The following is a 16,078-nucleotide window of genomic DNA, read 5'->3' as shown; positions in this document are numbered from 1 at the left end:
GCCAAGGGTTCGGATCCCATGTGGAGACCGGTTCCCGCTCACTGGCTGAGCGCGGTGCGGGCGCAACACCGAGGGTTGCGATCCCGTTGCCGGTCCCCGGTACGGGTGCGACACCGAGGGTTGTGATCCCGTTACCGGTCAGTAAAAAAGACAAAAAAAGGAAAAAGAATTTTGGGCCTTTGGATTCTACCTCATAGCTTGTTTACTCCAGCTATCCTACTTCTGTTACACTAAAATACAATTTTTAAAAAAAAATCATATTTTATAACTCGAGAAATATTACTACATTTATTATGGACAACTTTGGTAAAAAAGTTGTCTACAAATAGGAAACACATCAAAATGTTAATAGTGAATACATTATTCTGTATTTTTCAAATTCTCTACTATGAGTACTACAATCAGTGATAACAACTTAAACTTTTGTTCAGTTTCACTTTTCCTAAAATGGGCTTCCTTTCTAACTATCCTTTAATGTCATCTCTAAAATGATCAGTCCCAAAATAATCTGTCTCTTAAAGGAGACTGACTTTTGCTGTTTGAATTCTGTCCAGGACTGCACCTATTTTTTGTAGGGGGAGGACAATCCTCTCATTTATCCTATTCCTGTTGTCATTTGTCCATAAATGAGAATGGAAATCTATATTCTATGAACATTAAATTAAAAACGTACAAATGGGAGAGGACACACACATTTTATAAAGACAAGGATAGAGGTATGAGGGGTAGGGAAAGAGAAGGAGAGTCAGAGAGAAAGCTAAGGTGATACCCTCAATAGGATCAAAATGCAGATGCTCTTCACTTTCTTCTTTAGTTCTACCAGTCCTAGTCATTACTCAATATCTAGTCTGGAATCTACTTTAGGAAGACTTTATGGGCCAGCCTAACTATAAATAATCTTTCCCAAATCTTAACTCCTATAAAACCTAATGTTTCTTGGGACATATAATCATTTAAGAGATAACACTAATAGTTTCCAAAGAGATCAATCAACCTTTTGAGGCCAGAAATTAAAATTTACATATTACATTTTACTAATCTTTTCAGGACTTAGCTACATGTAAAGAAAACCATGACACTTTAAAAAGAAAAAAAAAAAATCTCCTTTATCCAATGCCAGTGACCCCATATTCTTTTGCCAAATGCATCGAAATGCATTTGTTACTGTAGGCCTCAGACCAAGTATCAGAAGATCTTTTCAGGACTTAGCTACATGTAAAGAAAACCATGACACTTTAAAAAGAAAAAAAAAAATCTCCTTTATCCAATGCCAGTGACCCCATATTCTTTTGCTAAATGCATCGAAATGCATTTGTTACTGTAGGCCTCAGACCAAGTATCAGAATCACACAGATCACAAAAGAGAATTAAATCAGAGTAAAGAAGTTGGTTGCAGAGAATTAGTTTTTTGGAACCCTGGAAAATATTTATAAATATTGCCCGTTTTCAACAGAATAACAAAAATGATTTGTTCTAAATGGAGACTTAGACTCTGAATATACAAAAGGGCAAAGTTCTTTTTCTATTCTCAGATCTGATATGCCTCTACTTGCATGGATAGTGTCACAGGCAGCTGCTTGCCCCCACCCCCACCCAGTTCAGAATGTTGGGGGCAAGGTAAGCTACATTAAATATACAGGTTGAGCATCTCTAATCTGAAAATCCAAAATCTGAAATGCTCCAAAACCTGAAACTTTTTCAACACCAACATGACACCCAAAGGCAATGCTCACTGGAGCATTTCAGATTTCAGATGTTTGAATTAGGGATGTTCAACTAGCATATATTTGGCAAATATTCCAAGATCCAAAACCAATCAAAAATCCAAAACACTTCTGGTCCCAAGCATTTAGGATAAGGGATATTCAACCTGTACTATACCTGTTCTGAAACTACTTTGCTCCCAGTAACATTCAGTATTACTGGCTAATTAAATTGGGAACTTAATCTAACTTGTAGTGTATGTGATCTCTTCTTGTAAATCTGAAGCTCACTTGAAACTCTATACAACCTTTGTTTTTAACCTACTCCAGCGTAATGGCTACTTTGAAATGTGGGTACAGGAATTCATCAGCTGTTTTCCTAAATCTGAACCAACGGGATTGTTCATTCTTACAATTAGTAGAAATTTTTCTTTTCTTGAATGAATAGTTTTACCTTTCTAAGAAATGGCTTTTGATAAACTAGTTTTTACACCTATATGCACAAGACTTAATGACTGAATCACCTCCTACTTTCAGTGAGACAATTCTTTTTGCTTATGTACACTTTTTTGTTTTTATATAATTATTTAGTTATAAACAACAAATAAAAACCAAGAATATCATGTAGAAAAAAGATTCTGCTGTAAGAATAAATGCTACATTCAACAAATATTTATTGAACTTTGATATTCCAGACGCTGAGGTTTTAGAGATGAATACAGCCACAGTCCTCACTCTTAAGTAGTTCTCAGACCTATTCATTAAACAAATAGTTACTGAACATCTACTATGTGACAGGCACTGTTCTAGGTGCTAGAAATATAGCAGTGAAGAAGACAAAAATCATGTCTTCACAGCTTACATTCTAGTATGGGGAAATAGAAAATAAAAATTAAAAAACTGAATGTTAGATAAAAATAATGGTATGGAAATATAAAGGGGAAAGAGGGGGTTACAAGTCTGATCAGGGTGCACAGGCAATGATTGTGGTTTCAATTTCATAAAAATACACATACAATGTGGAATGTACAACAGATACACATAGGGTTCTACCAGAACATTTAAAGGGGACTGTATGGGGAAAGGGAGAAGGCAATGTCAGGGAAGCTTCCCAGAGGGGACATTTCAGTTGAGTAAGTAACACAAAAGACAAGTACTACAAAAAATATATAGATATACGAAAAGACAGTGAAAGGTCACAAGCAAGAATAAGGTACTGTCACTGCCCTGAAGCAAAACAAGACAGAATATGGTATTTCCTCTAAGAAAGGAACAAAGTGCTTAGAGAGATTTAGTATGGCTAAAAAGAGGGAGAGATGAGATTATAAAAGTAGTCTGGGGTAACCCAGTGAGCATGAACCACCAAGGTGAGGAAAGTGGAAAATCTAACAACTTAGATGTAAAACCACATTATTACTACCCATTGTTCATCTCATTATTACATGACATTTTGACCATAATATAGAGGGAGATTCATAAAAACACTGTTGGAAAAACAGAGGAAGGTTTTGGTTTCTGATATTATTATTTCCTGGGGAAAATGAATGAAGAGTTGTTGCTTTTAAAGTATATTATCTAACCCATTAGGAGGGCTGTAATTTAAAAAAAGAAAAAAGGAAATAACAATAGTTGGTAAGGATGTAGAGAAATTGGAATCTTTGCACATTTCAGCTGCTATGGAGAACAGTTTGGCAGTTCTTCAAAAAAATTAAACATAGAATAACCATATGATCCAGAAACTCTACTGCTAGACATATATCCAAAAGAACTGAAAATAGGGAGTCAAACAAATCCATGTACATAAATGTTCACAGCAGCATTATTCACAATAGCCAAAAAGTGGAAACAGCCCAAATGTCCATCAGCGGACGAACAGATAAACACATTGTGGTATATCCATAAGATGGAATATTATTCAGCCATAAAAATGAATGAAGTTCTGATAATATACTATAATGTGAAACTTGAAAACATTAGAAGTGAAAGAAGCCAGACACAAAAGGTCACATAATGTGTGATTCCATTTATATGTAATGCCTAGAATAGGTAAATCCATAGAGACAAAATATAGATTGTTGGTTGCCAGGAACTGAGAGAAGGGAGCTATGGAAAGCAACTACTTAATGGCTATAGGGTTTCCTTCTGGGGTGATGAAAACATTTTAGAACTAGATAGAGGTGATGGTTGAATAATACTGTGAATGTACTAAATGCCACTGAACTATTCACTTTAAGATAGCTAATTTTATGTTATGTGCATTTCACTTCAATTAAAAAAAAAGAACCTGCAGCTCTGATACAAATCTGACAGTTAACTGCCCTAATGGTTCACCTACCTATAGCAGCCAGTCTCGCCTGTCTAACTGGCTAATTTTTTATAGGCCAAGTAACATGATACGCACTGCACCCCTGTTGCAATTGTGTATGAAAATAAGGATAACAATTTCTTGAATGAGGGCCTTAGAAATCTTGGAACATGGAGTTTGTAAAAGTGATTTTTCATCATTCAGGTGCTATACTTTAGATAATACCGTACTACATTTTAATCTATAATGAAAATCATATACTACTACTTCAATTAAACATATAATATAAAAGAATAGTACATTATCCACTGATTACTATTTATCAGTAAATTTAGGGCAGTTGAGGTAAAATTTATGAACAGTAGCCTAAATTTCAGACATCCTACAAAAAATAAAGACAGTATCTGTGCCTGTCACTACATCATCTTGATAAGCAAACACAAATCACAAGTCAGGTTTACAGATGTCAAGCAACTGTGGAACATAATAGCTAAGAGATCTTCTAGGAAAACTTAGCTACTGCCCATTCTTCAGTGTGTTTGTGTGGAGGTGCTTTCTTCTATCTGGGCCATCATAGGAATCCGGGATAAAAGAAATCCAGAAAAGTGAATCATTTACGGCAACAGAAAGATTCTATGCTACTACAAAAGCAAGAAGTACAATCAAAATTGATGACACAGATCATCTACAGGATGGATGGTTAATAGATATCTGCTCAAAAATTTCCATGGCAATCACACTGTACGTCCTTTACTTCCTAAGTAATAGTATGTTGTTTTTTAAAATTTGCTTTTATATATCACCTTATAGATTATGACAAGATTTCCATACGTAATTATGTCTGTTGAATTGTTAAGTCTATCTAGATGAAAGGTTCTATTAAAACAGATCTTTATTAACTTTATTCTTAATTGTAGAAAAATGGATGGCTTGTGACCTGTTGAGATGTCTTTTTCAAATCACTTAAATATTTTACATAAATGGAATACTTTAAGGACCAAGAACACTAGAAAGTAAGATCTTATTCTAATATCCTAACATCATATTAATATTTTTGTTGGAAAAGAAAAATTTACCAAACATTTCCCTGCTCCATCTCTCTATTGCTTCCCAACCTACTCTAATGCTCCCTTCTCACCTTTACCATTTAGAGGTGAGCCAGTTCAAAGACCACAGCTTTCTGCCTTCCTCAGAAACACAAAGTTGTCCTTGAATACTGTAGTACATCCTTACCTTCTAATTTTATCTGATGTCAGAGTTCTTAGCTTGAATCATGACCCTTTGCTACAAATCCTTCTTATATTGCTTATTTATCTAGATGAACTATCTAGTCCCAGACTTCTTTATTGCATTCTAATTCCCAGTTTCATTTCCCCAGTACCTCGGGGACATCCCTAACTGCCTCTGTTGCCAACCCTATCTACAGTGCTTTTTCACATTCCCTTCTACCTAAACACTTATTATCTATATCTGTCTTTACCCCCTTCCCTCTCTCATTTCTCCATCTTAAGAAAAGGGGGGGGGGGCTTCTACTTTAAGCTGCTTCATCCACCAGTGCTCTGAAACCCAGCACCTCCCTCCTTCATGGGAACTCTGATTCCCGAATCATCTATTCTTTCTTTACCACTCCCCTCCTACTGGCTACTCTCCCTAAGCATATAAACATACTTAAATTGCTCCCCTGGATCTTTCTGACCTTCTCTCCCATTCTTTCCTTCTCTTTATTTAATATCACCATATCATACTAAACAGCTCACAGTTACTGAGTCACACTTCAACTTGCTTTCCATGTACACATCAGTACTATGAGATGGATTATTATTATTTATCTCCATCTCACAGGTAAGAAAACTGTGGCACAGAAAGAAATAACTTGCCCAAGGTAATACAACTAGTCAGTGAAAGAATCAGGATGTGAATACATGTGATTTGGTTTCAGGGTCTGAGCCTTTAACCCCTACGCAAACAGCCCTTCATAGAGCTTCCATTAAAAGAGTTGCCTACATTTCTCATTTCACTTCCTCAATCATTCATTACTCTACCTACAGCAATTTCTTTCCCAGTTACCTAAAACCTTTTAAAAGGTCCCCAGTAATACCAATTGTGAAATCCAAGGGTCACATTTTAAGCCTCATATCTAGACCTCTCTGCAGGACTTGACCACGCTGAATAGTAACACCATGAACTCCTCTCTGGTTCACTTCTGATCCACAGTTGTTTGTTCTTTCCTAGTCTATTTAATCCCTGTCCAATAGAACTTTCTGCAATAATGGAAATGTTCTATATATGTGCTATTCAATATGGTAGCCACTAATTACACATGGCTACTGAGCACTAAAAATATTACTAGTATGACTGAGGAACTGAGTTTTTAATTTTATTTAATTTCAATTGCCCACATCTTCACCTGCAAGTACCACAGGCACTCCAAATGCAGCATTTTCAGAACTGAGATGCATCATCTCATTGTCAAGTCTACTCCCTTCTTGGGCAGTCCCAAGAAGCAAATGGCACATCTACTCTAGCTCCAAGCCAAATGCAGGCATTCGTTTTAGATTACTCCCTTTCCTTCTTTCTTTTTTTACTCCCGCTCAAATTCCTCTCCTCCACCCCCCCATGGCTTCTTACATTCGACCCCTAGTTTCTACTACCACTGCTTTAGGCTAGGATGCTATATAACGGATCTAACCGAAAGAGTAATGGAGTCATTTTTTGCTTCAAGCAAGATGCAAACTGTAACATGGCTGGAAAATTCTTTTATATCTGTTGGGGAAAAAAAAATATGAAAAAAGTGACATGACATGAAACTAAGCAGCCCTCTAAAGAAGGGAGAAAATTAGAGACAATCTCTGATAATCTGTGCCTAAAGCAGCCTTTTAGAAACAGACCCTCTCATTACTGTCCCAAATTTCTATTATTAGTGAATAAAAATGGATGCTATCTTTAAAATTCTAAATTTGTTATCTCTTGCCAAAAGGATCGATTGCTCATTTGCTCACTTTATGAAAGTATAATCTTAATTCAGATGCCACTTACTATTCCCACAGATTGTATAGCCTCCTCCCCAATAAAATGCATCTAAAATAAGGGAAAAAAAAAAAATCACCATGTGCATCAGTGGGCAGGTCCAGGGCAAGTTTATCAATATGTAGTATCAGAGTATCTCAGAATCCATATCCTGTAACTGACATCTGTCAAACCAAACACTTGACGAAGGTCTATCTTTCCTATAGGTGTTTGATGTTTGCTTATAGACCACCAAGAACAAGTAATATATCCTTCGCTGTGCTCCAGAGGTCCTCTGGAAGTGCTCTAGTCACTTTCAATGACACGTGGGACCACTCACTATTTAAAAGTTCATTATGAAGAAACTCCAAGAAAAAAAAGCAATGGTATTTCTACCCTCAGGCTTACAAGAGAACCTTGGTCAGTGCAGAATGTGATTCACACAGTATAATATATAATAAACTTTAAGATGATGATAATAATAAAAAATGATAAGAATATTAAAATAGCCTCTGGATAAACATAAGTTCAAAGGGAAAACAGTCCTTCAGAGTCTGAAATCTGCAATTGCTCTATTCTGGTTTGATGAGAACATTATCTGAGGCCTGTTCCTCAGTGATTTTTTTTTTTTTTTTTGAGGCTTCTCCTGAGAACACTGGTATTTTATCTAGAAATGTTTTCTAGAACTAATGCTGGTTCAAGGCATCAAGTTATTAAATTACTATATAAAGAATAGCTGGTGTATTAGTCCGTTTTGTGTTGCTATAACAGAAATACCTGAGACTGGGTAATTTACAAATAACAGAGGTTTATTTTGCTTATGTTTCTGGGACAGCTGCATCTGGCATGGGCCTCAGGCTGGTTCTACTCATGGTGGATAGCGGCAAGCAGCCGGCGGGCACAAGCAGCCAGCAGGCACAAGCAGATCACATGACTAGAGGAAGCAAGAGAGTGAGAGAGGAGGTGCCAATGTTTTTTAAACAACCAGCTCTCGTGGGAAATAGAGCGAGAACTCACTCATTAGTCCCCCTCCCCCTAGGGAGAGCATTAATCCATTCATGAGGGATCTGCCCCCATGACTCAATCAGTTTCCAATACTGCCACATTGGGGATCAAATTTCCACATGAGTTTTGGACGGGGCAACACATCCAAAGTCCATCAGCAGGTATATTCACTGATGCCCTGGTCTTTTAGCATCCGTTCTCTTCATCTTGGAGAAAATAATATACTTTTTTTTTTTCCTTTTTGTCTTTTTTCGTGTCCGGCAACGGACCGCAACCCTCAGTGTCACGCCCGTACCAGACCGGGACCAGCAACAGGATGGCAACCCTCGGTGCTGCGCCCGCCCCTCGCTCAGCCAGTGAGCAGGAACCGGTCTGTATGTGGGATCCGAACCCTCGGCGGGAGCGCCGCCGCACTCTCAAGCGGCGCACTGTAGCAGTGCGCCACTGGGCCGGCCCAGAAAATAGTATTTGACCATGCTCTTTTATAAACATAATTTCTTAATACCACCCATGGCACTAGTAAATCCCACAGAACTAATACATTGCTGATTACTAGGAATTTCTGATGATGATATATTTTGGAATGCTATTTCATAATGTACATTAGGTTGCATTAATAAATTTCTTTGTGCTTTTCATTTGCCAGAAAGATTCTGATACTGTCTGAGGAGAAAAACCATTTGAATAAAAAAATAAATTGAAAAAGGACAGAATAGGGAGCCTTAGACCTATCATAACTGAGGAGAAAAAAGACTTACAATTAATTGACTACCAACACAATGAATCAACAGATGAATCAGCAGCTTTAAAAGAAAACAAGTTTCAGGGCCGGCCCTTGGCTCACTTGGGAGAGTGTGGTGCTGATAACACCAAGGCCACAGGTTTGGATCCCTACATAGGGATGGCTGGTTAGCTTACTTGGGAGAGCGTGGTGCTAACAACACTAACTCAAGGATTAAGATCTCCTTACTGGTCATGTTTTTTTTAAAATAAGAAAGAAAGAAATAAAACAAGTTTCAATATTGCAAAACAAATATTATCAGAAAAAACATATTAAATTTATAAAAACTTACATTAAAATTTCATATATAAACACCTGTTATTTTTACCTTAATTGTAAAAAATAATTACATTAAGCCAATGGTTAAGTCAATGGTAATGGTAATGGCTGCACTGAAGTCTGAAAAACTGGAATACTAATTCTGAGAATGACTAAACGATAAAGGATCTAAAAATCACATGACATGATGAAAAAATTCTAAAGGAATTATAGACAATTAGGGCAGATTTCTTTCTCTTCATCTTAGCTTTTGCTGTTTCTTCATGCTACAAGTATATTGCCCACCACCATTAATTTAGATCCTAGCTTTCAAGGTACATTTTAAGCTCCACCTTCTCCAAAACCTTCCCTGATCCTCCCAGCTAGGAACAGTTTCTCTCTACATTGAATTCTAATGGATCCATGTATACATCTTACGAATCTTCCCCATTTCTGTTATATTACATTTGCATACATGTTTTCTTTACATGATAAATTTCTTGAAAACAAAATCAATATTTTATTCGACTTCATTGAGCCTACTGAGTACAGTACAGTATCTTGCACATTAGAGACAAAACACGAGGAACAACATAGCTTAAAGGATAAAAAATGGCTCTGCTTTCTTTATCTGTGCGACCTTTGTCAAGTGACTAAACATCTCTAAACCTCAATTCTCTTACCTATAAAAAGAGAAAAATAATGCCTCAAAAGGCTGTTATAAGGATTAAATGAGATAATCTCTATAAAGTGCTTAATGTATTTAGTAAATACTTAATGAATGATAGCCACTATTATCATATTCTAACATAAATTATTACTTTATAAGTCATCAAATGAATGAAAAAGATTTCAAATATGGCACTGACTTCAGAAAAGTTTTCATTTTTTAGAAGATGAGGATTCCTAAGGACAGAATTCAAAAGAACATAGATAACAGAGTTGTATAACAACAGAACAGATTACATGAAAAAGTATTGTGTTCTATTTCAGTGGATGAACCCAGGCATAGGGTAGATGGCCACTTGTCAAGAGTACTGATGAAAGAAGTCTGCCCTTTGAGTAAAAGTAGGCAAGGCCTTAATATTTGTCTAATATTTCTTTTCATTAAAAAAGATGCTTTGGTTTTTCCTACCAAAGTCTGTAAAACTCTATACAACTCCTTTACTTTTCCAACTGTCAACTGTAACAGAGTTGATCAGGTTTAATTTAGGATAAAATAAGCAGAACAATGGATCCTCAAATACATCCACATCCTAATCCCTAGAAGCTGTGAATACATTGCCTTACATGGCCAAAAGGATCTTACAGATCTGATGAAGTTAAGAATCACAAGGTCCTTATAAGGGAAAGAGGGAGGCAAGAGAGTCAGAGAAAGAGATGTGATGACAGAAGATGAGGTTAGGGGGAGGTACTGGGTGGGGAGAGAGAGACTAAGACTTGAAGATACTATACATTTGGCTTTGAAGATGGAGGAAAGAGGCACAAACCAAAGAATGCAGGTGGCTTCAAGAAGCTGGAAAAGGGAAGAAAATGGACTCTCCATAGAGCCTTGAGAAAGACTATAGCTCTTCCAACAAACTGATTTTAGGACTTCTAACCTCCTGAACTGAAGAATGCAGGTGGCTTCAAGAAGCTGGAAAAGGGAAGAAAATGGACTCTCCATAGAGCCTTCAGAAAGACTATAGCTCTTCCAACAAACTGATTTTAGGACTTCTAACCTCCTGAACTATAAGATAATAAATTTGTGGTGTTTTTGCTTTACCCAGCAATTCCACTCCTAGGTAAATATCCCAAAGAATTGAAAATAAGGACTCAAAAACATATACCTGTACACCAAAGTTCATTGCAGCATTATTCATAATAGCTATATGGCAGAAACAACTTCAGTGTCCATCAACACATGACGCATAAACAATATGTGGTATATACACACAATGGAATATTACTCAGCTATAAAAAAGTAATGAGGTTCTGATACATTTTACAACACGGATGAACCTTGAAAACAACATGCTAAGTGAAATAAGTCAGACATAAAAGGATAGATATTATATGATTACACCAATATATCGAGAATAGGCAAATTCAAAGACAAAGTAGATTAGAAGTTACCAAAGTTGGGGGGGGGGGAAGAAAAAATGGGGAGTTATTTCCTTCCCCAAAGGAAGCATCCTCGTCAGCATCCTTGTGCAAACAACTATGTTATAAGGAAGACCCTTACCATTCCCTCTTATCTGGATGGGTTTTTTGTTTAGAGGATATTATTTTGGCAAAATAATCCAATCTTCCATTTTCTTCAATCCTGACTGTGGACTGGTGAGCTAGGCTATGGAAAGGTCATGTAACCAAGTTAGCCAGATAAGCTACACATTTATTTTCTTCAATCTGAGCTTGACCATCAACAAGCTTATCAATTGTTTCAATTTATTTATTTCAATCAATTCCTTAAAGATAACTATGTCTGCTCTAACCCCAAACCCATTTCATTCAACCTTCTCCTAGCAAGGCAGTGTGAGGTACTGAAAAGCTCATAATCTTCCAATCACTAATTACTAGACTGTTCTGAATTTAGTTGCCTTACATGAAAACAGGCATAACCTTACTTACCTTATAGAAGGTATTTTAACAGTTATGATATAATGTATATGTAATAAAGCAGCTAGCCACGCACCTATAGTAAGAATTCAAAAAATGGTAGCTGCTGCCATTATTAATATTACTATTATTCCTGCTTTCCTCTCAGATGAACATCTGAACTACTTTTATGAGAAAAATGAGGCAATCTGAGGTAAATCATTCCTCAGTTTTCCTTCTTTCTTCCACTCAATTTTCTGTCGTTTAATCTTCCCTTTTTTTCTAATTTTAGAGAATTATATCAATTTGTATATCTTTTTTCATTTTCAATGTTAACTCTTCATTCTGTACTTTTGATTCCAGTTATTCTCCCTTACCTTGGTTCCATCAGTGGTCTTTCTTCACTCTCTTCCATTCGGATGGTTCCTTACACCTGTCCTATACTATAGCATTTTTCTATAACTCCTCTTGAATTACTTACCATAACCTATCCAGAATCAATTATCTGTATATCTATCCTCTCTCTTAATGGATTGAAGACTGAGGTTATCTCATCTATTTCCATTATATCTTCTAACAACATCAATTATAATATTTTACATATAGAACTGGCACTTACTGAATAAATAACAAACCAAAGCTACAGATTTTCTGTGAACAAATAAGGGCTATTTGACAAGAGTGCTTTGTCAGATTTAACTTCTCAACTTAAATAAATCCCTCTGGCAGATGAAAGGCAAAGAAGTATCAACACAAATAATTTTACAGTATCATTTTCCTTAAAATCCCACAAATCAAAATTATTACAACTGTAAATGTTTCAAGAAAAATGATCTACACAAAAGTATTCTGGATCCAGTTATATTATAATGCTAAGGGTTTTTCCATTAAAACTTTTACTTGTTTTCCATAACTACCAAAAGCTAATAATTAAACTACTAACAATAAAACAAATAAATAACAAACAATCTGCAGGTTCACATGTTATACTTTTAAATAAAAATCAATTTGTAACCATGTAATTATCTAAATAAACTGTAATTTTGTATCTAGTATATCAAACATAGTAATTTAATATGCAAACTACAACTCAAATGTATTTCTGTATTCCTAAACTAACAAATTGACATTAGAAGGCTATGCTAAGAATATAGTGACAGACCCTTAACATTTGGGAAATTGACAATCGAGGTGTTATTCTCAAGTGAATGTAAAGGTCCGTAAAATGGAAATAATTTGTAATATTAGTAAGGCAACAAATGCTGCAGCAGACAAACAGGAAGTCAGTCTCTATGCTTTAGAGTTAAGATGGCTGATCATCTCGCATTTGATCTAGCTGCTATAATTATGGCAGTAGCAGTAACCCTTACAAAAAAGCAATACAAATTTTCTCTTTTTGTAGGGAAAAGAAAAAATAAACTGCCATTGCTGGTGATGCAAGTAAAGAAGTCTAAGAAAGCACCAGTTGTCAGCCACAGAATCATAATTTTAGAGACATTAAAAAGTAAAATATCTGAATTGATGAGAAAAAATAAACTGCCATTGCTGGTGATGCAAGTAAAGAAGTCTAAGAAAGCACCAGTTGTTAGCCACAGAATCATAATTTTAGAGACATTAAAAAGTAAAATATCTGAATTGATGCTGCTCAGCTGTATGATAAGAACGAGTCTGCCATGTATTCCATGTTAAAATAGGTCAGGAAATTCACAAGACTATTTCAACAAGTACTCCAGTCAGAATTTATCTTACATAGATAGCTTGGTATAAATGGTTTTAGGCCTAAACATATACAAAAAGTTACTTAAATTTTCATTTATATTTTGTTCCAGTTCATCAGGACAATCACATGCGGTACAAATCCTAAACCTGCCTTCCTTTCCTGGCTGGTTTTGTGCCTCGATTTCCTACTTTTTGAAATAATATCTAACTTGGCATGAGAACTTAAATTAAAATCAGATAATGCATACAGCCCTTAAGATTTTAAAAAATATATCACGGGGTTTTATCAATGTTGTTAGGTACTCAATAAATAGTAGCTACTGAAACAGCTATTATAGTGGTGGCCTTAAAGTATTGTTTTTGGTTTTTTTTTTTTGGTGGCTGGCCAGTACAGGATCAGACCCTGGACCCTGGTGTTATCAGCACCATGCCCTAACCAGCTGAGCTAACCAACCAACCCCTGTGGCTTTAAATTAAACATGGGCATTCCCAATGTAGTGGATATTTTCAGTGTTCTCCAATCATTCTGTGAGTCTGTTTCTCTTCCCCTAGAGAGAAAAGCATGCCTCTTCTTTGAGGTTGTTCTTTAGTCAGGGGTGTCCTGCCCACTCTCCCCTATCCTCTTAATGGGATCAGCTGCCCTGTTTCTCTCTGCAAACAAGTCCTACGCCTAAGCTAGGTGGCCAAAGCACCTGTACTGGCATAGGAACCAGTGCTATAAAATAAAAACAGATGGGTCCCAAACGGGATAGAGAAATAACTGAAAGGAGATTGTGTCTCACAGTTCAGGCAGAATATAATGCTCCCAGTTCCCTTCTCAGGAGATATTATAGTACTCTGCTTGGCTAGCCTGAGATTAATATGAGACATGTTAAATACAACAGGGCTGAACATGAAAACCTCACAGCTCAGCTTCATGCAAAAAGGTAGGTATGTTTTAGCAATTACAAGATTAAGAAGCATCTCCAGGTACAAGACAGTGTCAATGGAAGAAGATATGCAGGCAAGAAACGGTCACACTGGTTCCACTCACGCCTCTACTCCAACCCAGAAGTTTTGTGGCCAGTAGAGGTAGAAAACAAAGATAGTTTTCAAAAGAGTGACTCTCATTCTCACCATCTCCCACAGTTAGGCATTTTTTCAAATGATGGTCAAAGAAGAAAACCTCTCTGGAAGTGAAAAACCTAGTTTACTTTAGAAACAATAACTTTCTGTGCATCCCTGTCCATAATTCCCTTGTTATTTGGTATAATATTTTAATTTACACCTTTGCTATAAACTGGGGAAATCCCTGTAGTATCTCTGGCAGATGATAAAGATACATAGTCAAATGTCCTCTGAACCATATACTGAATTAAGATTATGGGCTATGGAGACAAACTATCCTTTATGGATTTACCTTTCTCTCATGGGCCTCAGTTTTCTCATTTACACAACAATTAATTTTCTCCTGATAAAAGGTTTAATCAAGTGTAAATGTTTTTAAAAATTACCAAATTAAAAAATGTATTAAATGTGGGTGTGTGTTTATAACTACCTATTGATGCTGTCATAACTTTAATATAATTTATATCAAATGTAGGATGGATAAGATTTACTATTTTATTAACACCTATAACACGAGCAACTTTTTACTGAATGGTTACTACATAGTTGGCACTTGTTTAACACTTCACATACATCATCTCTTTTAATACTCACGATGACCTTTGAATTATATTATCCCCATTTTATAATTAAATAAATTATGTCTCAAAAAGATTGAGGAAATTGTCCAAAGTCACATAGCTAGTAAGTGGCAAATCCATAATTCATACCCAGAACTATCTGACCCAAAGAACTGTTCTTGGTACTACTCTGTAGTTCCTGTCATAGATGGAAGTGAAAAGATGAAGCAATCTGCAGAAGAAAGTTGGATAATCTTAAACACAATACCAGTTCTTGTAAGTACTAAATCACATTTGACAACTCAATATTCAAACTGTTCTGTATTTACCAAATACAAATCCTAGGTAAAGTGGAAAGTTTCTACTTTTAGCTCTATTAGGTCTAATCAAAAAGCTGGATCAGGGAACTCTTACCTGTGTTGCCATCTCCACTCTCCATAGATGGTTTACTAGTTTCTGACGGATTGTTCATTCTTGAGTCTGCAAAAAATCAGAAGTAAATAAGGTTTTTTAAAAACTGGGGATAAAAATGGGGTTAAGGAGGCAAAATGTGGCAGAGGAAAGGGTTAACTAATGTTACAGTCCTACAGTTCAAAGAGACACAGTGCATATACATCGGGCTAAAACATTAGAAACTGTAATAAATGGTTATCTGAAAGAAATTCAGGATTCCCCAGACACTGAAGAAATCCACAAATAAATGGTCTTTCCTTTTTGGGGGGTGGGGGGAGTGGCTGATCAGTAGGGGGATCTGAACCCGTGACCTTGGTATTATGAGGCTGCACAAATACATGGTTTTTCTAAAGAATTTTCAGATTGTTCTAAGAAAGACAGAACTCTGACCTGAAAAAAATTATATTAGAGACTCTTATGTGTAAAAGGAGTAAATGCTTTATAACATCAAGTATAAAATATGGGCCGGCCCGGTGGCGCACTGGATAGTGCGCCGCTTGGGAAGCGCGGCGGCGCTCCCGCCCGAGGGTTCGGATCCCACATACAGACGGGTTCCCGCTCAGCCAGTGAGCGAGGCGCGGGAGCAACACCGAGGATTGCGATC

The 16,078-nt window shown here is 36.4% G+C and overlaps 1 protein-coding gene across 2 annotated transcripts in view; it reads right to left on the bottom strand.

Moving 5' to 3' along the window:
• POU2F1 (POU class 2 homeobox 1) overlaps nucleotides 1–15,499 on the bottom strand; it is a 79,493-nt gene extending 63,994 nt beyond the window's left edge. For both annotated transcript variants that reach the window (XM_008586311.1, XM_008586312.1), the window contains exon 1: nucleotides 15,436–15,499. In XM_008586311.1, the coding sequence (XP_008584533.1) occupies nucleotides 15,436–15,493 (58 nt within the window). In that variant the 5' untranslated portion in view covers nucleotides 15,494–15,499. The remainder of the gene's footprint in view (nucleotides 1–15,435) is intronic.
• Between the last annotated feature and the right edge of the window lie 579 nt (nucleotides 15,500–16,078).

The sequence above is a fragment of the Galeopterus variegatus genome, unplaced genomic scaffold, assembly GCF_000696425.1.
Source record: "Galeopterus variegatus unplaced genomic scaffold, G_variegatus-3.0.2 Scaffold3931, whole genome shotgun sequence".
NCBI classification, from domain to species: domain Eukaryota; kingdom Metazoa; phylum Chordata; class Mammalia; order Dermoptera; family Cynocephalidae; genus Galeopterus; species Galeopterus variegatus.
This window is presented reverse-complemented; position numbering and strand designations above follow the sequence as displayed.